A 22,329-nucleotide genomic window follows, 5' to 3' on the forward strand; every position below is an offset into this window, starting at 1 on the left:
GGTCTTCTGGTAGGTGACTGCTTTTTGCAAACCAGGTTTAGGACAGATGTCTGTGAAAATGCCCCCAGCACAGCTGACCCTTTGCTTACATGAAGCAGCACCTGGGAGAGTAAAGGAATAGAGTGGCCTTTCCAAAGGCATTTGTGCTCCCCCATCACTCTCTGCCTGTGCCCCAGGCTGAGGGAGCTGCTGGCAGCCTCTGTTCCACAGGGTGCTGGTCTCGGGTAGCCCATTCCAGGTCCTGTAATGCCAAGAGCAGAGCGGAATGCTGCCTTTGTTATGGGTGGTTTGCTGGTTTCTGAGGCAACTGCTTCTAGAGACTGATGAGAGCCAGGCTGGGAAGATGGCTCATCCCATCCCATCCCATCCCATCCCATCCCATCCCATCCCATCCCATCCCATCCCATCCCAGGCCAATCCAGAGGGCTCAGGGATGCTCTGACCTTCCCTGTGCTGGCGTGGTGGGTGCTGTGGTTGAAGGCTGCTTGCTGCCCCACCAGCCCCCTGCCCTTCCCAGGAGCTCTTTTTGTGGGGCCTCCGATGCAGCTGATTTAAGTCTCTTGACATCCTGGTGAGAAAAGCCAAACTGAGGGTCTCCACTCTGCTAGAGCCTGCAAATGTGCTCACCTTTGGGATCAGGGAATCTGGAAAGGAGAAGTGTCCTTCAAGGTGTCACTGCCAAAGTCCTGCTGGTTCTTAGCAGGGTCCTGTACCCAAGGTGCAGCCCTGGCCATGGTGAACACGATCCTTTCTGTGTCTTCCATCATATGACACCCTCTGCCCCCTGCAGCTGGGTCTGGAGGAGAGGGGAGGGGTGGTGCTTTCTGGGGCAGAGCTGAAGGAACCCCACACAGAGCTGCTTCTCCCCTCCCTTTTTTGCCCATCTCTTGCTTTGTTCAGTGTGGCACAAACCTTGATCTTGGGAGCTCAGAGAAGCCATAAGTCAGCACCAAGGAGATGTGGCTTCAGGCACCAGGGCAATCCATGGACATATGGGATCCTGACTCAGGGGCCTAGAGCTGGTCCTGGCAGCCTGCAAGTGACAGACTGTGGAACAGGCTGAAAGGGACTGTCACCAAGCCATGGTCAGATGTGCCACTGCAGCTCACATGCCAGCTGGGGCTGCTGCCACCCTCTGCACAGCCCAAACTCCACGCCTGGGGGCTGCTTCCCGCTCCATTCTCTGGATGAAAATCCAGATCCCGTACAGTAAGTGGCTTTGGGTCTGCAAAGTGTCCCCCGGTGCCTCAGTCCCTTTGCAACGAGCTGTCACCTGTCAGCAGAGGCTCTTGGGGACTGGTGTCCTCTGTTCCCTAGGCACTGATGCTTTGGCATGCGGGTGAGCACCAGTGGAGTTGGGGTCAGTGCAACCCCACAGCTCACTCCCTTCGCTCTCCCAGGACCAAGCTGCTTTTTCACGCTGCCCGTCTTGTCTCCCACAGGCACGTACCAGGGCCAGTTCACCAACGGCATGCGGCACGGCTACGGCGTGCGGCAGAGCGTGCCCTATGGCATGGCCTCCGTGGTGCGCTCCCCGCTGCGCACGTCGCTGTCCTCCCTGCGCAGCGAGCACAGCAACGGCACCCTGCCCCAGCAGGACTCCCCCGCCGCCAACCCCGAGAGCCTGCCCCTCTCACCCACCATCACCCGCGGCGGCTTCGCCCTCAGCCTCTACGCGGACGCGGAGGCCGGCAAGCCCAAGAAAGGGGGGCTCTTCCGCAGGGGCTCCTTGCTGGGCAAGCTGAAGAAGTCCGAGTCCAAGTCATCCTTGGCCAGCCAGAAGAGCCGCGTCAGCTTCCTCAAGAGCGAGAGCGGGATCAGCTCGGCTGCCAGCGATGCCACCTCCACCGTCAGCCTGGGCGAGGGCGCTGAGGGCGAGGAATACACCCCCTTCGAGTCCGACATTGACGCCACCACCACGGAGACCTACATGGGCGAGTGGAAGAACGACAAACGCGCCGGCTTTGGCGTCAGCGAGCGCTCCAGCGGGCTCAAGTATGAGGGTGAGTGGCTGGACAACCTGCGGCACGGCTACGGCTGCACCACGCTGCCCGATGGCAAGAAGGAGGAGGGCAAGTACCGCCACAATGTCCTGGTCAAGGGCATGAAGAAGCGTGTGATACCCCTCAAGAGCGCCAAGATCCGGCAGAAGGTGGACAGGAGCGTGGAGGGGGCTCAGAGGGCCGCGGCCATTGCCCGGCAGAAGTCAGAGATTGCGGCATCCAGGTGGGTGCTTGGAGCTCCGGCATGCAGGTTCCCGTGGGGATGGTTCCCCATCCCATGTGTCTGGGAGCTGTCCTTTTTCTCATCTCCTCTCCTGTCCCCCTGCAGCCTTGGTCCAGAGGGGAGGTGCTGGACAGCAGGAATTGTTACCAGCCCTGGCACGAAGCAGGATGGAGAGCATCCTGATGCTGTGCCAGGCTGTCAGAGATGCTAGGCATTGATGGGACAGCCTGAGAAACAGAGGGTTTGATGGTGATAGATCCAACAGGCTCATGAGCAGCTATACGTGTCCCAGACAAACTGAGGCTGCAGCAGAACATAGTTTGGCCCTGAAGCCCCCAGTGTGGCTCTGGGGGAAGTTTGTAGGATGCATTAGGGTTGTCAATTTTAGCAGCTGAGTGTAATTGCTCCACTGTCCCTGCTGGGATGGAGGAGGGAGGAAATAAGAGTGGCTTCAGGGTCTGCCTGGAAAGGGCACGGGAAATTCTCCTCCTCCAGCTCACATTCCTGCCTGTGTCCGAGCTGTGTTGGCAGCATGCTCCTCCTGCAGCATTCCTGCCAGTCTCAGAGCTGAACTGGCAGAGAACAGAGATCTGGGAGCCTTTGGTCCTCTCCTCTTCCTTGGGAAAATGTGGCTGTAACAGTCCTTGAGGTTTCACCTGACCTCACCAAGAAAACCTCACCCTGCACAGGCTTTGCTCAGCTGCTGAGCGGTGGCTGTGACTCCATGGCTGTCCTGTCTCACGCCTTTTAATTCCTGTTTAGTTATCAATTACCTCATTATCAACCAGAGGAGGGAAATAGGCAAGGAGGACACCTATTCCCAAACCCCATTCTACTCCTTGGAGAAACCCCCACTTTACTCTCCTGGCGGCCATTTCTTCTCCAAACTTTTTTTGGGAGCACGATTGATTTTTTTTAACAAAACCCAGTTGCCTCAGGGACTGGTGGAGAAAACCCAGCAGGATTGCAAGTGAAGCTCCATGCAGGGCCAGCTAGGATAAAAATAACAGGCTGGGGTGGCGTGGGGCCCTGGATCCTTCTGGCAGGGCAGGCTCAGCCCAACACCAGCTTTGCCGTGCCCGGGAAAAGCGTGTGGCTACGGCGTGAATAAGGAGGCTGGAGCTGCAAACACTGCTCCCCAAGAGCTTGGCTGGTTTACACAAACCTCTTTTTATTATACACTATTTACACTTTGGATCAAAAGCGGCTCTGCAGTGTTTTCAGTCAGGGGCTGGAATGCACCCGCTGCCCTGGCAGGGGACTGCATCCCTCCCCAGTGCAGCTGGGGAATAATTTCCTATTAAGGAAACCTTGGAGCTGGAGGAAATAAGATGTGGAAGCTGGTTTCCTCCAGGGAGCCCTCAGCCAGCAGACCCTGCAGTGGTGTGGCTGCTGGGCAGGGAAGGGATTGTTGTGCTTGCTGGCAGTGTGGAACCCCAGTCCTGTTCCTCAGCTTCCAGCTGAGCTGGACCTGCTGGGAGAGGGGAATTCAGGATGCCTGTCCTGTAAACTGTAACTCAGCGTTGCCATCAGTGTTTATTCCTGGTGGATCTTGCTCAGGGCAGAGCTGCTCTCTCTACCTGATGCCTTTTGTAAATCCAACTCCTCTCTCCTCCTTTCACCTCAGATTTGGGGTAGAGAGTAAATCTACATAATTTTTCCTGGAGAAGGTCCTTAGCTTAAACCCCAGCTCTGCCACAACTTTTGCTTTGGCCTTGAACCTTGCCTCAATTTCCACACCCAGGGCAGAGTAATTGCAGACAGATTGTGAAAATGGATTATTACAGTTTATAGAAGGTCTGCACTACCATTAGCATTGCCTGAGCTCATAACTGTGAGGTAGAGTTTTCTAGATGGAGCATTCATGTTTCTCCTCAGCTGGCAGTGTCCCTTACCCAAAAAAATGCCTTTGAGGCTACATCTGTCCATTCCTGGGGGAAGATACAACATTTCTGTATGTAAGATTATTACTAGTCACTAATTATCAGGACACAGCAGGTGGGCTGTGCAAATTCCCAGCTACCTCTGCACACCTGTGCTGTTGTACATGGATATTTGAGTTTCTCTTGCTTGTGGCATTCAGGGGAGCCCCCTGCAGAACTAAACTGCTGTAGCAGCCAGCCTCCTGCTGTCTGGAGGTGAAATGCCAGGAGAAGGCCAGATTTCTCCCTTTTGCACCATAAAAGGCTCTTTAGGGATAGAAATTCCGAGGAAAGCGAGCCCAAGCGCTGGAAGCTGCCTGGGCCAGTTGCACCGCAGGAATCCCAGGCACGTGCCGAGCCCTGGGGTGCACAGCCGGGGGCTGGCAGCAGCACTGAGGGGTGCCCTGTCTGGGAGCTTTGGGAGGAGAGCAGTGGCAGCCAGGGACGATGGTCAGTGCAGTCACCAAACCTCCCCTGCCCCATGCTCTGCTCCAAGGGTGTCTGAGGCACCAGGCTGCTTCACAGCTCCTGTCCCAGTGAAACAGTGCTGTTCACTTTGGGTGTTCCAGCCAGGGCCGTGGGCAGTGCCAGCTACTGCCTGTCCTGCTGCCTCTGCTGCCCTCACAGTACTGCCCTGGCCTCCTCAGCTCCCTTCTGAATCCTCCTGGGTTGGCAATCCAGCTGCTTTCCCAGTTGTGCAAGAAGCTGAGGGCATCATCTCACTGTCAGCTGAGAGAACAGCTCTGTTTTTCATTATTTCAGTGGAAATCATTTGGCATGGGGCCAAGCTCTCCTGAACAGCCCATCCAGGTCAGCCAGCTTCACCCCATGCAAAGCCCATTGGTGCTGCTCAGATGTTGGGCAAAAACCCCGGGCACGTCCTTCAGCAGCTCTGGGGATCTAGAGGGATGGAGGTGATGGAAGCTGGAGTGTCAATCCTCACCCAGGCTGCTCTCACTCAGGAGAAATGTCATCTTGGAATGCAGCCTCTGTGGCAGCTGGCAGACACGGCTTTACTTCTGCCCAGGGGTAGCCATGGATGGATGGGGGCTTAACACACTTAACACACACCATGAGGTGTTCATTAGCCCTGCCCTGTACTGCTGGTGCTCCAGGACTTGTCCTGCTGTGGTCCCAAGGGACTCCTGTCAGAGCTGGGACACGGCTTTTCTGCAGAACCAGGTGAAGGCACCTGCTGCATCTCTCCAACCTCCCCTCTCCCACCCTCCATCCTGGCTGGGAACTCCTTTCAAAAAAAGTTGGGGTGGATGGGAAGCACGGGGAGAGCCTGGAATCACAGCTGGGGCTTCACCTCCTGGGAGCTGAAGTAGACAAACTGGCTGGAGGACTGTGAGGAGGGAACAGCCACCACCAGGCCATGAGTGAGCTCGTTCAAAGCCATGCTGAGGTGTGAACAGCTGCCCTGCAGCTTTCTGGGCACATGGGCTGGTACAGAATAGGGTGCTCTGTGCCTCGGGTACTTGATGCTCCTTGTGCCTGGGGAGCAGCATGTGTTAGCCTGTCAAGTGGGGAGGATTGTCCCACAGAATACAGGGAGAAGAAGCATGGAAATGGTCAGCTTTCATCTCTTCAGAATAGATGAAAATAAAATTAAATAAACTAAAGTAAGAGGAAGGGCAGTACTGTCTGCAGGGGAAACCTTTGATTTTTTGAAACCTGTGTGCTCAGTAGCTGGGCAGCTTTTACAGAGGTTTTCCTTCTCTCTGGTGCTTTTTAAGGACAACATGAGTGTAAATACTTCAAATCCCACCTCTGTCCCATTGCAGCAGTGTCTGACATGGTCTGCTTCTGCACATGGTTGTGCTTCCCAGTGACTTGGACCAAAATCAATGGAGGGACTTGGCCATGTGTCCTGCACGGCACGGGTCTGGCCAAGCTCTGAGATCCTTTGAAGGGTGATGTCCTGGCAGGAACACCTCAGATATATCTGCTGGATGTCATGGGATCAACAGGAAAGCAAGATATTCGAGGCTATAATGGCTGCTGTGCTTCACCAGTGTGTACTCGTGTGCTGACCCTGTACACGACCCCTGTGTGGTTTATACCTGGAAAGTACAACTATGAATGAATACATTTTGGATTTATTTTTGTTTTAATGTAAGATCAATAGATATCTGTAGGAATTGCTAGATTGTGTTCTGAAGTGTGGGACATCAGTTCAGTGAGGTTTGCTCATTAGGGTGAGCCTGAGCTCTGTGGAAGCACAACAGAGCTCCAATGTCAGGCATGACATTGATGTGGCTTCCCTGCCACCAACACACGGGCATTGCTCAGTATGAGCTGTTGCCTGGTTTTGAAGCCCAAGTTGGTTTTCTATCTGCACCCATGACTTTGGGGCACATCTCAGCTCTCCCTTCAAATAACAAGAGCACTTGGCAGCTCCTGTATCACTTTCCAAGGCTCTTCTGCCTGGCTGCATTCCCAGCAGCGCCGCCGCTGTCTCCCTGTGCTCAGCATTTCCAGGCTGCGTGGCCGGGCAGCAGCGAGCGTCTCCTTGGGGAACGCGGCTGTGTGGTGCAAATGACGTCCCAAAATCGCTGGAGTCAGCAGAGGCTCCTGACTAAATAAGGGCAGGCAGAGCAGGGCTTTATCAGCATGGCCTGAGTGTGACAGCTGAGAGCTGGGGCTGGGGCAGCCCACGCCGCTGGGGCTCGGCTGTGCGCTCCCACTCGGAAGGTGCTTTATTTGGCACAGCTCTGCCCTTGTCCACGCTGCTCTTGGGGCTTTACGCTGCTGGTGGGGAAAGTGGGCAACCAAAGGGATATCTTCCTGAGGCACCTCTTTGGTGAGGGGGAGTGTGTGTCCAGTGCAGTGCTGGGCTGGTGGCCACAGTGGCCTTGGCGCTCCTGGGGCTGACAGCACAGCTCAGCTTCCCCTGAGGCCAGATTTCAGACCTAGGATTTTAGGTCTGTTGAATCAGACTTGTGTTTGCTTTAAAAAGGCAAAAGGATTTTTTTAAAATGTACTTTTAGCCAGAGGCCCAGGCATTAGACACCTCAGGAGTTCAGCACATTCCCAGACCTTTAGGTCTAAAGCCAGAGGAGGGCAGGATGCTCATGGCCACCCTGTGAGAGTGGGCAGCAGCAGCAGCAGCCGTGGCTCAGGACAGGAGGGAGCAACTGTGCTCTTCCAGCCTCACAATCTCTCTGCCTCAGGACTCCACAGCTCCGAGTGTGAGGGATGGGTGTGTAATTAGGAGGCAGCAGCAGGCAGGAGACGGGCAGAGCTCTTCCCAGCCCCGGGTGGGTTACTGACTGCTGTTTGCCAGGGAGGGACACAAAAGTTGGGAGCAGCATTTCTGCAGACACCAAAGATCACAGATGTCACAGCCTGAGCTCTCATGGGGCTTAAATGACAAGTGCATGGAGGTGCAGGGGGACCAAGGACTACCCCTCACCTCCCCATGGGGTGCAGTGGAAGGGTCACTTCTAGCAATGTACAACCACACCTGGAGACAGTGGAGTGGCCTGAGCTGAGCACAACTCCTTGATGACTGGATATTCTGGCTGCTCCAGGAATTCTGATTGCCTCACAGCCCCCATAATGGGAATCTGCAGCTTGGTACTTCCATGGACATGGTTCAGAGAGTCAGTGTGCACACAGACAGGGAGAAACAAGGGCAGCCACGTGGCCCCCTGCTATAGCTGAGTGCCAGGACACAGCATTGAGGGGACGCTCCTCAGTCCTGCTGTCCCAGGAAAGATGTTTCTCACAGAGCTTGGTGTGTTTATAAAGAGAATAATCCTGTTTCATCACCCTTGCTTAATAGAAACCCAGTTGCTGGCATCTATTTCTGCACCAGCCAAAGCCCAGGGCTGGGACTCCCCCACTTTGTGTGTGGCGTAGCAGTCACCAGCTCTGCAGAAATATTGCTGTTTTCAAACCTCTGCCCAATCCTCCTTCCACCCATCCACTGGAGCCATGCAGGAAGAGGGCTGTAGGGTTTGGGTGAGCTCTTATCTGTTCCTGATCCAGTGTGGCCATGGGGACAGCAAGCCCCAGTGCTGGGGTCCAGAGCCAGGATCAGACTGCAGTGTGTCTCCCCACAAAGGGAGGCTGTGTGTGAGGCTTTGTGGGCTGGAGGGATTCAGTGTCACTGGGTGAGTGATGGTGTGATGCTTTCTCCCCCTTCTTCCAGCCCTCTCCCAGAACAGCCTCATCCAGGCTGGCTGCAGCTCCAGCACTGACACATTTTTGGCCCACCGTGCTCCTTGCTCAGGATGTGCTCCGACTCCAGAGCAGGGTGCATGGCTTTATCTGCTTTCCACCCACCTCACATGAATTTCCTCAGGCACTTTCATGCCTTATTAGGGTAAGAGGGAACATGCATTTTCAGTAGCTCCAAGGAGAAGGCATCTGCTGGACAGCACACATCTTTCTCCAGGGCTTCCTGGGTTATCAGGGTGGAGGCAAGTGGGGCTCTGTCTTGCAGGGATCTCCTCAAGAGCAGCAGAGAGGGGATGGCAGGATGTCAGCCCTAGGGATGGGTACAATTCAGATAGCCAGCCAGGCAGGGAAAGTGGAATTAATGAACTGTTCATTCTGACCTTGTGGGAAGTCCTTATCTCAACAGCTTACAAACACAGAAAGGGAAAAATGAAGTGTGACTTTAATCTGCAAAAATGACCGTGGAAAATGATAGCATCTCATTCAATTGATCTGCTGCTGCGTGGAACAAGAGGGCTCTGACTCCCATCCAAATGCTTGCAATCAGCCAGCAGGGAACTGGGCTTTGAAATCTTTGAATTAACCATGCTTTGCTCAGAGATTATCCTCATTTCAGTGGAATGTGAAATAGCCTTATCTTGAAAAAGAAATAATATTTAAGTAAAACGTCCAATTTAAATAGAAAGCCTGCGATGCAGAAACCCTCCCTTCTACTGGAGGAGCGGCATTTTTTTCAGTTTATCCTGGTGCTGAGCCAGAGCCCTTTGGCTTTCTCAGTCCAAGTTTTTTCATTTTGCTCCTGCAAAGCCTGATGATTCTTCACTGAGGGCTGGCAGGGACCTGGTGTCTCATTTGCCTGGGTGCTCTCAGCAGCCTTGGGTACAGGTGTATGGGAGCTGCAGGCACTGAATCCTGGGATGTGGACTGGGTGACCTCACAGCTCCCAGCTCCATCTCTTCTTTCTCCTGGACTCAGATCTGTGCACATCAACTCAAGAGACCTACAGGACTCGGAGAAAAAGGCTCCTACTTTCAATTTTGATAAGTAATTTGGGGTTTGGGCAAATGCAATATTTTAAGAAATATGCCCTAATTTCCTAAAAAAAAAAAAAATCTGCCTTTCTTTTTTTGACTGGGGAAAAAAAACCCACAAAACAGATACAACAGTTCCTCACTCTTTTTGTTTGGATTACTGAAATCTGAAAAACATTTCATTTAGAAGGTGCTAAAACTTTTGGTTGATAAAAACAACAATCTTACAGTGAAAACACAGACTTTTTCACCCATTTTAATGCTGGTGGATCCAGCAGTCTGGTAAAGCACACTCCTCTTATGGATGGAAAGGCTGAAGGACCCGGATTGCATATGTGCTGTAAAGATGTTTTGATGCACTAGTCAGTGGGATAACCCAGCTCCTTTCATCTTGCAGTAGTACCTAATTAAATGAGGGTCCCCAGGGCATTTGCTGAGCACCTTGGTAATGGTGTCCTGGAAGATGGAATAAATCACTGGCATTTGGGCATAGTCCCAAGGCTGTGCTGCTCTGAGGGACCTGCTCCTGCTCCTCGGGGCTCTACTCAGTCTGCACCCAGAGCAGCAGAGTGGCCCTGAAAACCAGGGGGAGAAGGAGAGGCTCTAGCTGGCAGCTGCAAACCCCCCTTTTTCCCAAAAATATCTCTGTGGATGCTCTCACAAGCTGCTCCCAGCCTGGCTGTGCAGGACAGGCTCCAGCAGGTCCAGGAGCTGCTTGTCCTGCCCTTGGTGCAGTGTCCCTGGGTCATGGTGTCATCCTGGTGCCAGCAGCCCTTTGAGCTGGCAGGCTCTGGCTTGCTCTGCTCCCTTTGTAGTCGGCTCTTGGCAGCTACTGGCTGCATCCTGGGGCTGTGGGGGAAACAGAGAGCAGCTGTGGGCTGTGCCAGCCCCACAGGCTCCTCATAGCCCATGGGCTCCTGTGCAGGCTGGCACAGCCAGGCCCTGCTGACCGCTGGCCACTCAGTCCCACTCGGCTCCCGGGGCACTCGGGCTGGCAGCGACTGATGGAGCAGATCCTCCTGTATATGGGGCTGGGGTGGGCAGGTTTTCCTCTTATTGAAGACAGCTGCAGATCTGTCTGCTGAAAGATTAATATCACTTTAACTGTTCCAAAGGGAAGTGTCCCTCAGTGCAAGATGCAAGTGGCTCAGAGCTATTTAGAGCTAAGGATAACATTTCGGTATTTTAAAAATTCACCAAGTAATCATAAAGGCTGAGCTCGTTAGGTGGCAGGGAGTTCTGCCAGGCCTGTGCACAGAAAAGGATGCTTTTCTCTGGGCTGAATGGCCTGGTCATGCCCTTTCTGTGGAAGGAGGAGAAAAGGTCTGATTTATCCAGCCAAGTAACCTGGACATGTACAAAGTGCTACCACTTGTGTGCAAGTGCTGGTACTGAGAAGGAAAAGCCTGGGGCATCTCATATGCTGCTCTGCAAAGTCAGGATGGTTTCTCTTTTTGGCTTTCTGCTTCAGTAGTATGGTAGTGTTTCCTTTAGGATGCAAATTGCGTTGATTTATGCTTATTTCACAGTTTAGACCACACCTTGCAGGTGCAGAGCCCATATTATAAAGCAGCAAAGGCTCATGCACCCCAGGGGTGTCAGAGTGGAAGTGGAGTGGGTACATGCACTCCATGTGATGCAGTGATGAAGCAAAAAGAGCAAAAGGAACATGAATGGTACAGCTGTCTGTCAGGACACCCATGGGATGGGATGGATGGGTTTGACGGAGGGCAGGGAAAGTGGCATGAGAGATGGACTGACTGAAGAGGGATATTCAGTCCTGTGGGCTGGTTACAGGCAAATGAGCGTAGCAGTGTTTTGCTGGTATGTGTGTGCATGTGGAGGCAGATGGAGAGACACAAAGGAGATGGACTGGGACCAAGCAGAAAGAAAGGGATGCTCCAGCTAGAGAGGTGACACAAATATGAAGACGGTGTGTCAAATGGAGAAGCCAAAAAGTTCTGTCCTAGTCAGGATGTGGAATCATAGAATTCTGGAAGGGACCTTTAGATGTCATCCAGTCCCAGCCCCAACCCAGGTGTGTGCTGGTCAGGTCTGTGTCCCCTTGCTCTTCATGGTAAGCACAGAAGGGACTGTGTTGCCATTAAAAAAAGCACTTCTTCAGCTTTCCCTTGATCCCTTCTGAGTGCTGCAAATATTCCTGCTAAACAATTATTTTAAGTTTCTTCAGAAGGACAAAATGATTCCTGCTGGATGCTGGAACAGGGATTTGGCTGGGAGTGGAAAAGCCAGTTTCCAGGCGAGGGGAGTTCAGCAGAAGACTCTCTTCCTAGAACTGACTCATGAATTACTTTTCCTTAATGGTCTTCTAGACAGCTCCTAATATCAAGAATGGCAAGAATCATAGAATCATAGAATCATAGAATGGGTTGGGCTGGAGGGGTGTTCAGTTGGTCCTTGCTCAGGGTTTGCTGAATCAATGGGAGAAGGGGGACCCTGGAGAAGGACAGCACTGGACAGGTCTGACATTCCCCCAGTAAGCAAATGTGAGGGCAGAGAGCTGAACTCTTCCCCTATTTCTAGCTGCAAGGTCATTGCTGCATCTTCAGGCACCCCAGCCCTGTCTGGTATTTGCAGTATTCCCTGCTAATTCCAACTTCATTTGCAGTCTAATCCAATGTGGATGTGCAAAACCGCATAAACTGTCCAAAGAGACGGGCGGGCTGGCTGGGTTGGGCCTCACCTGTTAGCGCGGTGCTCAGCTGCGGCTCGTGTGTCCATGGGGGATTTTAGCAGCAGTTGGAGGAATGATTCAGGCAGTGTTTCTGGGAGATGGCCAGGAAGGACAGGAGTGGTGCTCTGTCCTGCACTAGTACAAAAACGATTAGAGCATTAGAGCCATGCCAGAGGAGCAAATAAAGCAGCAGATGCGTTTAACCCTCCCGTCCTGCTGGGGTGTGAAGCCCGGCAGCTGCTGTGATCCAGCCGGGAGGCAGTGGCAGCAGGGCTGGGACCGCGGCTGCAGACATTGCCCACATGCCTCCCCGCAGCTCGGCTCCGAGCTGCTGCTCCTCCTTGCAAAGAATCCACTGGAGCTATTTTTAACAGCACTGCCCAGGAGATGGCTCGGGGTGCAGTTGGGAAGCGCTCATCCTGGCAGCGCTGCCTTTTGGGACGGGGAGCACTGGTGTGGGTTTGTAAAGGTCCCTCTTTGTGTTTATTTCCTCCAGCTGGATGTGTTTATTGTTTGTTTATTGTTCGTGGCTCATTTTCCACTGCTGCCTTGAAAAGGGTCTTTTGGATTCTGCTGCTGGCTGCTCTAAAGCCCCTGGGTCTGTGTTTCGGTTCCCGCTGAGCTCCTCTATCTCCAGACTTTGTCCTCCGCTGGTTTTTGCAGGGGCTGTTTACTGCAGAGTTACTGGGAGCTGACAGTGGAACAGCAATAAATAAAAAAGTGTGGCCCTGATTAAAGTGTGCCTGAATAGCATCAAATTTATCAAGGCTGGTATTTCCTTTTTGCGAAAGCTCGTTTTACTTTTTGAGAAGACCTTAACCTTGGAAGAAATTTTTCTTTGTTCATGTTTCACTTCGGGGGGTTGAAAATCACCTTCCTGGCACCCTCAAACCTCCCTGGGCCTTTTCTTTCCTTATCTCCTGCTCCTGGCAGAGCCCAGGCCGTGGGATGGGACAGGCTGTTGTGCTGCATGCACTGGGCTCTCCCAGGGTGGCTGGTGTTTGTCTCCTGCTTTGCTGCCAGGGCCAAGAGTTCCTCTGTATGATCTCCCAGGCTCTGCCAGCCACGCAGATAAATAATAAATTCAGGGATACTCGAGGCCAGTTAGATGTTATTGTTATGGCTGGACCCTTTCCTCTAGGCTGGGCTTTGTCACAGTGCTACTAAACGCTCAGCATGGGTTTTATGGAGGGCTGCGAGCAGCACTGCATCCCTTGGTGCCCTGGGGATGTGCGGCTCAGCCAGGGAAGATGAACTTCAGACACCATGCCATGTCTCTGAAAGCCAAACGTTCATCACCTGGCTACTGCCAGATTAATGATCTCAGCAACGGAGGGACCCAGCACAGGGCATCAGCATCCCTGCTGGGTCCAGGCTGGCTGGGAGAGCAGTGCTCTCCTAGGATGCCTACAGGGCCGACATGTGGTCTGCTGGAGGTGCCAGATTTGAAAGTGCAGCTGTGTTGACAATAGTCTCCCCAAAACAAACACTTCTGGATGACTTTGCAAGCAGGCGGACAGGAGCAGAGGTCAGCTGTGTCCCACAGAGTGAGAGCTGCCATGGGGCAGTGCAGGATGCCAAAGTTATGTTGCTCAGCTTTTTGTCACCGCTCCGTGTGTGCAGCCTGGGAGCTGCCCCAGAGTGTCCCTGCCCTCACACCCCCTCATTGTAGAGCCCTGCTACCCTTGGGGCTGTGGTGTCTCACAGCGATGGCTCAGCTCCCCACCATCCACAGCATCCTCACTGCAGCCTCTGCAACCTGGGCTGGATCTTCTTAGTCTTGCCATCTCTCCTTCTGCAGGAATTGCAGTCAAATAGCATCCAGCATCTTCTCTGGACGAAAGCAAAACTCCTGCAGAAGAAAAGCATAACTGGGAGCTACCTCAACCTCCAACATCCCCAGGCACCAAGGGATGGAGTGCTGCTCGACGCCCTTCACAAGAGAGCCCTGTTCTCTTGTGTTGTTCCCAGGTGCTAGGAGAGAGCTGAGCATGCAGGAGCCATCTGCACCCACTTGGTGACACATCCAGCTCTGTCCTTACTAGGGAGAGCAGACCCCACGTCCAGTGCACTTCCAGATTACTTCTTTGGGAGCTACTTTGAGGACAGCACTTGCCAGGAGCTGCCTGCTGCTCCCCCAGCTGGGGCCAGCTGGCTGATTGTCTGACTGGGAATTGGTCAGGATAGCATCTGCCTAGCTCAGAGAGCAACTGAAAGGGAGAATTTTATCTCTTGATGGTGAATCTCATCCTCCAGGAGCAGCAAGACAAAGGCAGGGCCTGGAGCACGTCCTGCCAGGATCAAGAGCTGGATCCTCCCTTAGAAAGCCTCTTCCCTGGGGCCGGCGCCAGGCAGGCTGTGTGCCCCAGGCACAGCACACCCAGCCCATTCTGATCCCCCAGGCATGGAGAGCACAGACACATTCCCCTTGGCCCCTGCCAGATTATAGTGGAATTAATCACGCTGATTATATGCTACCAAAAAAGGAGGTGCTTTCTCTGTTCAGAACTGGCTCAGACCCCCTGCTTGCAAGCAGCAGCCTAAAAATGCTGTTTTCTGCCTCATCATGTCTCTGGGTTTTTCAGGAGATGTAATAATTTTGGATAAAAAGACCAAGAATGACTGCAATCCCAGGCAGCTCAACCTGCAGAGAAAGCGGGGAGATAAAGTGTGAGTGTGGGCAGGGAGGTGAATCATGGCTCCAGCAGAATGGGATGTCATCCCAGGGAGGGACAGGCTGAGCCACAGCAGCTCTGCACCCTCTTCTCTATCACAGGGCCCTGAGCAGTGCTTTTGGCCCCTTGTCAAGTCACACTGTTGCCTGAATCAGTTGGGATTGATGCCCTACTTTCAGTTCTTTCCCTGCAGCTACTCTGAATGGCATATGTATGTTATTTTCTCCCTTGTAAGGGTCTCAGAACAGCATTTCTATCATCTTTTCATTGCACCTGTTGAGTATTCAGACTTCAGCTTGTCTGGTCTGCCTACTGCATCTCAGTTTAATGGGAAGGAATCAATCCTCATTTCATGACTAACAGCCAGAAATTCCTCTGGAGTGTTTTCACTGCAGGAGTGAGAACTGCATCTTTCCTCCTTTTTTGTCCTAAAACATGACCAGATACCAACCTGCATCTGAAAAGGGCTCATCAGATACCCTAAGACCACATTAAAGGTTGTAATTTAGGGTGAATTGGAGTTTGAGGAATGCTAACTGCTTATCACACATAAATATGTGGATTTGTACATGAAACGGGGAATATGGAGAGCCTCAGAAAATCTGACAGTGAGTGCACGGGGAAGGCAGCTCTTGGTAAGACCTGAGTGCAACAAACCAGCTGAATATACTGTTCTTCACCCGCCCTTATTTTTAAGGTGCAACATTGCTGTTTGAAGTCAGCTCCTTCCCAGACTGTGAGCAGCTGGGCTGTAAAGCCATCCCTGCTTTTAGCAAGAAGATCACAGGGCCCCAAGCATGAGGCATGTGAGGAATATAACAGCCAGCCAGTAAAATAACTCCCATAGCCTGTAGCCCTGTGGAGCAAGGAGGAGATGTGCTGGGAAGGAGTGGAAAGGACTCAGAGAACCAAGCTGAGAGAGAGACAATAGCTCTAGTGAGATCAGCCTGTCAGTCTGCAGCGAGTAGAGGAGCCCCTGGACAAGGTATGTTGTTTGTTGGAGACCTAGAAGAGAGAAATTTCCAGGAAAACCCATCTTGTGTGCTGAGCAGGGGCACACTGCCTCTGGCAAGGCACAGCAGCTCAGGGCTGGTGGCACACAGAGGAGTTCAGCCACAAACGATGCTTGTGTGATGGCTCGGTTATTCCTCTGAGCAGCACAGCAACGAGCCCATTCTGCAGTGCCTGCTGCCTCACTGCATCATGTGAACATGCTCACATTTGCAAATACACCTGCCCTGTTCCCTACATGGAGCCTTTCCACCTTACCCTTGAGTGTCTGGGCCCCTTCCATGTTGAAAATCTGCTCTTCTCTCTGTGAGTGTAGGGTTTTGGGTCATGTGGGCAAACTCTGAGTTCTGTCATGCCAGATGGACTGATTCAGTTTTGGTGGCAGCCAGGGTTTGCTGTGTGAGTGGGATGACCTTGGCTCAGAGGGTGCTCACTGTTCTCCCCTCTTCTCTCTGCAGGACGGCTCATGCCAAAGCCAAGGCTGAAGGGTCTGAGCAGGCAGCTCAGGCAGCCAACAACGAATCAGGCATAGCCAGAATGATGGCCAGGGAGCTCTCCCCAGACTTCTACCAGCCAGGTAGGATCAGAGGCATCTTCCAAGAGGGGTCTTGCAATTTCCAGGGGGAATCCATTCAAGTGCTTCACCCACTTAATAATTCCACAAAATGCTCTCCTGTCTATCCTAAATCCTCTTTTGCTCAGTTGCAGCTAGCCCCTTGTCCTGGCTGGATTGCTGTCCTCCTGACACCACTGTTTTACTCACTGTGTTACCATAGCCTGGAGGAAAACCCCACAGTTTCTCAGCTTCTCATGTTTTTCTACACACTGAAGCCCTCAGAACACCAGGCAGGACAGGCAGCAAGCTCAGGGCTATCTGCAGCTCTCCTGTAGATACATCCCTTGTGGCTTTTTCTTGGAACAGTCTTGCACATTGACTCACAACCCCATATCCTGTGGGGCCTCAGAACAATCAGACTCTGCTAATTAGGGACTATAATATCCTATAAGAAAGCAGCTAATGCAAAATACAATTTTCCTGATTCTATTAATGTGTTAGTATCACTGCTAATTATTTGGCTGGGTAAACACTTGGGAGGTTCCTTCTGTGAGACCAAGCACTGAGGATTAGTAGATGAGAAGTGTAATATTAGAATCAGCATTTTGAATGCCATTACTTTTTCCTGGACTGAGTTAGCTAGAGATATGTTCTTCCTGGAAAACTTTCCTTTACAGAGAGGGAAGGTAATAACAGAGCAGAAAATAAAATTCCAACTGCCTACATTTTCATCCTGTCTTATTATCTGGATTTATTGCCTGGAGTGAGTGTCCCGTGGTTACTGAGGCAAGATCACAAGGGACTGTCACAGTGATAAAACTAGGGGTAGAAGCCAAAGGTTGACTTGTGCTCAGCAAAACCTGACACCTGCCCCTGCTCTGATTTTGGTGTCTCTGCATCTCCTGTACCACTCCCAGCACAGGGCACACAGTGGGAAATGGGAACAGCTCAGAGCTGGTGCCTGGTTGGGGAGAGTCATGCTGACAGATTTTCCTAAATTCCCTGTACTCTTGCCTTGTCCTGCACCTATGAGCTGGGGAAACACCATGCTGGAGGGCTGCCTCTTCCTCCCCAGCGCCCAGCAAGGCCTGTTGGAGCTGACTTTGAGTGGGGAAACACCAGAGCACCTGGGCATGGGCATGAGCCAGCCCATGGCACTTGATTTAACAATGGCTAAATGTCACTTGATCCTCACATAAGCCCCCCAGCTGCCACTCACAGCTCCACATTCACCCTTTGCACACTGGGTATTTATAGAACAGAAACAAAGGAAACTGGAATCCCTATGGGGAGGTTTTGGGCACCTAGCTAGATTATTTTTTCCACCCATGGCAATTGAATGAGACAATTGAAACAGTCTCTGTGAAACACTTGGGGCAGGCTGACCTCCACTCCTGGCTCCTCAGGTGCTGGATCCTCTTGCTGCTGTTATGTAGGGCCTCACTTGGGTCCTGGCCTCTCTCAGTGGCCTTCTAAGCTCCTGATGCATGTTATTCTTCTATGATTCTTTTAAACCTCTAAATTCCCAAAGTGCACAAGAATTTATCTCTCCTCACATGGTTCCACCATCCAGGAACAAACAGTAGTCCAGCCTTGGATTTTGCTAGGACTGAGAGCTGCTTCTCCCACAGCCAGGAGAGCCCAGCTGTGTTTGGTAGCTGTATTTCTCCCTGCTGTCCTGGCAGATTGACCGTGTTGTGTCTGGCACAGGCAATCCTGCTCAGCAAGCCCCATATCCCTAATAACTGTTTTGCCCTGAATTTCAGGGAATCGTCCCTGGTAACTTAGAGAAGGATGTAAGCCAAAACACTTGCTGAAATTTGCTGGAAGATGAAGGTGGGGAGCTGAGTGCGTGCCCTCCAGGGAGTTGGGGGTTTTTGTGTTGTAAAGTATTCAGGAAGAGAAGAAAGCAGCAGGAGAGAGCAAGGAGCCTGGAGCTGCAGGCAGCCTATTTTGAGGAGTCTGAACAACTGTTGAAATGGCTTCCAAATAACTCAGTTGCAGCCAGAAATAAATGGCCGTGAATGGGTCATCTGCTGATTGACAGGACTGTGCAGGCAGAGCAGAGCAGCTGAAATCAGTGCCCTCCTTTTCCCCACTGCCCCTCCGAGTGGAGGCATTGCCTGAATGGACAGGAGGTAGCAGTGTGCAAATCATACCACTGACTTATGAGAGCAAAAGGAGCACCAAGCCAAATTTCCCAACCAGACTCAGATCTGCATCAGTCCTTGAGATGAAGGAGATGAGGGACTGCCTTAAGGCAGCCAGAGACAGTGTGGCTCCAGGATCTACAGTGTTGTTCAGGAGCACAGAGCAAGCCCTTGTCAGCATCACTGGGGTTCAGCAGAATGAGGCCAGAGCAGGTGCTTTGCTGCTCTGCGACCTCACACTGCACAGCAGGAGCATGATGCTCTTCTTGTTCTCACTTGCTATGAGCATCACAATGATGTGTGGGGACCCTTCTCCCAGCACATCTCAGCATGTGGAGCACTGTGGAGGGTCGTTATTCCACAGGATATTCCCAGTTCTTTAGTGATGCATTTTGGTGGATATCTTCAGTGTCAGGCTCTGTCTGAATTCCCCTGGCCCAGGCTGGGTTGCAATTTGCAGTAAGGTTAATAAGAAGTAAAGATTTAATTATAAGTGAAAAATTGAATTGAGGCAATGTTGCTAGGAACTCACAAGTCAGTGTGTGAGATGAGACCAAAACGAAATCTGAAGCCCTGAGTCACCTTTCACGATGGTGCCAGGTAATTTTGCTGCTGTTGTGGAGCTTAGGGCAGACAAGAGGGCTGTATAACTTCCAGCCCTGTTCCATATATAAGAAACATATTTTTCTTATCGTGATAGATGGCACATAGATAATTTGGGGACCCTGCCTTCGCTGATGACACTGGTCATCCTGTGTATCCTGTGAAGATACCATGCTATCTGACACCAGGGAAACCACATGGAAGAGTTTCCCAGCCATAAAATAAAAAAAAATAAACAAAGTTCATTGGGAGTTGTATCCTCCTTAGCTCCAGCATGACCCATCTGTGTGACCATATGAAGCTAGGCTGCAGATTTTCATTTTTTCCTTTAATCTTACCTATTGGAGCCTTCAGGAGTTCCTAAAGGAAATTCCTCCTGGCAGCAGGGTCTGATTTGGGAGTTCCTCCTCTCCCAGACTCCAGCCTGGACCCTTGCACCACGGTCCCCAAACCCACTGCTGCTGGGGGCACAGCTGCCGAAGCCACGATGGTGCCATGGCACTGGGGTACCCTGCTGTCCCCTGTCCCAGACTGACTCCTCACAGCAGCCCTTCTCTCCGCAGGCCCCGAGTACCAAAAGCGGAAGCTGCTGCAGGAGATCATCGAGAACGCGGAGCACGCGGTCAACATGGAGGAGGAGGCGCCGCGGCCCGAGGCCGCCCCGCCGCCCCCCACGCCGCCCGAGAGCCCCCAGCTCCATGAGCAGGAGGAGCCGCGGCCCCACACCAGCCCGGCGCCCAGCCCGGCCGCCACCCCTCCCGAGGCCAAGCGGGCCAAGGCGGCCCCCCGGCAGGACAGGGCCCTCCGTCCAGGCAGCTGGGCCGAGGCGGGCGGGCAGGCGGGCCGCGGGAGCCCGGCACCCTCCGAAGGCGAGGGCCGCCCGGCCTCGCGGGGCCGTGGCCGTCCCGCCGAGCAGATGGAGATTGGGCCGCTGCAGCGCATGGCGCGCGAGCCAGACGTCGAGCTCTTCAAGGGCTACCACAGCTACGCCGTCCGGACATCGCCGGTCACCCCCGCCACGGACTATGAGGAGGAGCAGTTCCCTGAGAACGAGCCGCCCTCCCCGGAGCCCCGGGGAGAGCCCCAGCGGCGGGGAGGCACCCCTGGCCTGCCGCAGGGCCGGGAGGAGAAGCCATCGGTTGCGGCAGAGGCCAAGCCGGAGCCGCCTCGTCCCAAAGAGCCGCAGCAGCGCCCCAGCCCTGAGCGCAGGGCCGTGGGCCGGGCTGAGCCCACGGCCGACAGGAAGACTGAGGCCAGGGCACCAGGCCGGACGGAGCCTAAGGCAGGGGCCAAGCGCGGCCCGGCCCAGGCGGCGGCAGTGGTGGCAGCACAGAAAGTGGAGGAGTGTGAAGAGGTGATGTGGGGCATCCCTGGAAGCTTCCTGGGAGCCACCTTTGTCTTTCCTTTACTGTTCCCCGTGAGGTCTGGCAGGACCCAGAGGGATGTAGACCCCCCGGGCACGGCTGCAGTGGGTGCCAAATGGTGCCCAGAGGCTCTTTTTGGGATCCTAGAGCCTGCTGGAGGAGTGTTGGTATCCCCCTCTCCTGCCGCCTTCCCAGCCTGCCCTGCCTGGATGCTTGCCCTGACATTCATAACCCTCCTGTTTTGACCTCCTCTCTTTACCTGGGCAGATATGCTTTCAGACATGTGGTATTTCAAAATTTGTGCAAAACCAGGCATCTTTCAATTAATTTTATCTACTTTTCTCACCTTCTTTTCCCACCCCATTACCAACCAACTTGGATGTGAAAGTTGGGGGGAAAAAACAGGAAAAGCTCAAGTGTATTTCTCTTTTACCCATTACTTTTTTTGCTGTAGGGGCACCTCATAAGCTGAACTGTGGTGTTGAATCACCAGCCAATTTCCCAGGTTTAAAATATAGTCACTGAAACTCAATTTTGCTCTTAGCAAATACAGCTGGAAACCCAGACATTTTATTAGCCCTCTGAGTCGCATCTTGCAGTCCTTTGGATGTGAATGATTCCGATGTGACTTTAGAAAAGCACAGCTTGGAAATACTTTGGTCTGAAATTACAGCAATCTCACATGGGCTCATTTGTTGGGGTTTGGAAATAGATGATCTTCAAGGTCCCCTTCCAAACCAAAGCATTGTATGATTCCATGATATTAAAAATGGCAAGTTTACAAACACAGGCAATGTGGATACAGAAGGGAGTTGGGAGGAGCAGCCTGACATGGGATCAGGAGTTCATGTTCCTGTGGTCAGGGTCTCCTTTAATCTAATTTAGCTGCAAAAGAATCCTGATTTAACCTCCTTCTAATGAATTTGCAGGGAAGAAGTAGGAATAGGACAGGATAAACATTCCACTAGTTTGAAATTCTGGCTGGTTGTTAAGTGCCAGATTTCTGTGCATTGGGAGGGGGTGACTGTGGTATTTTTGAACAGCAGAATCAAGCTATGTGTGTCTGGAGCTGTGGTGTGTAATACTCTGTTTTGGGTTTTTCCTTCAGGGACCTAACACAATTGTGATCTGCATGGTCATCTTACTGAACATTGGTCTGGCCATCCTATTTGTACATTTTTTGACATGATGAGCCTCTTGAACAAGGTAAGAAGCAGAATGAGATTTTATCCTCAATTTGTAGATGTCACTGGATGTTTCAAGGTTGACTCACTTTTCAAAAATGTAATAAAATTATTGCATGAAATTATGTCATAATTTCATACATTTTCTCAAAATTAAGAACATAAACCATGTTGGTGGGATACAGTCCCACCATATAGTTTTGCCTTCCCAGTACCATGGACATGTTTCATGGAGTGAGAATTCCATTACAAGAGTGTGTGATGTTAAATTTGAAATTTGTTTACTGCAAATGCTGCAAATGCTTCAAGAAACACTTTCAATTTGCTGTTTGAACATGGCTGTTCCCAGGTAACTTGTGCATTATAGCATTTCTTGGCATTCACACCAGCAAGATGCAAGAACACATAAAAAATGTGAAACTGTGAAAGCTGCAGCTCTAATTGCACCAGTACTAGTTCTGCAGCGGTTGTTACTTAATTGTTTTACTACAGATAAATATGAATCAAGATGTCTGTAAGACTGGAGCTTGCTCAGGTCTTCCACTTGAATTGGGATAAGGGTTTTCATTTGGATTTGCTGGCAGTAAAATCTTGTGAGGTTTCTCATGCCTGTGGTACTCCTACAGACAGGAAAGTGTCCTGAACTTACACAAGACTTCTGTCGTGGGCTCAAATATTTCAAACAAAACCTGCCATCAAGGCTGAACCTGACCCTTGAGCCTCA

General features: G+C 52.1%; 1 protein-coding gene across 1 annotated transcript in view; it reads left to right on the forward strand.

Annotated features, from left to right (window-relative positions):
• Window positions 1-22,329, forward strand: part of JPH2 (junctophilin 2) — a 31,558-nt gene that overhangs the window by 6,494 nt on the left and 2,735 nt on the right. The window contains exons 2-5 of the mRNA XM_068207592.1: window positions 1,443-2,226; window positions 16,207-16,325; window positions 19,621-20,411; window positions 21,530-21,627. Coding sequence (XP_068063693.1) covers window positions 1,443-2,226; window positions 16,207-16,325; window positions 19,621-20,411; window positions 21,530-21,610 — 1,775 coding nt within the window. The 3' untranslated portion in view covers window positions 21,611-21,627. The remainder of the gene's footprint in view (window positions 1-1,442; window positions 2,227-16,206; window positions 16,326-19,620; window positions 20,412-21,529; window positions 21,628-22,329) is intronic.

Source organism: Anomalospiza imberbis, chromosome 17 (genome assembly GCF_031753505.1).
Source record: "Anomalospiza imberbis isolate Cuckoo-Finch-1a 21T00152 chromosome 17, ASM3175350v1, whole genome shotgun sequence".
NCBI classification, from domain to species: domain Eukaryota; kingdom Metazoa; phylum Chordata; class Aves; order Passeriformes; family Viduidae; genus Anomalospiza; species Anomalospiza imberbis.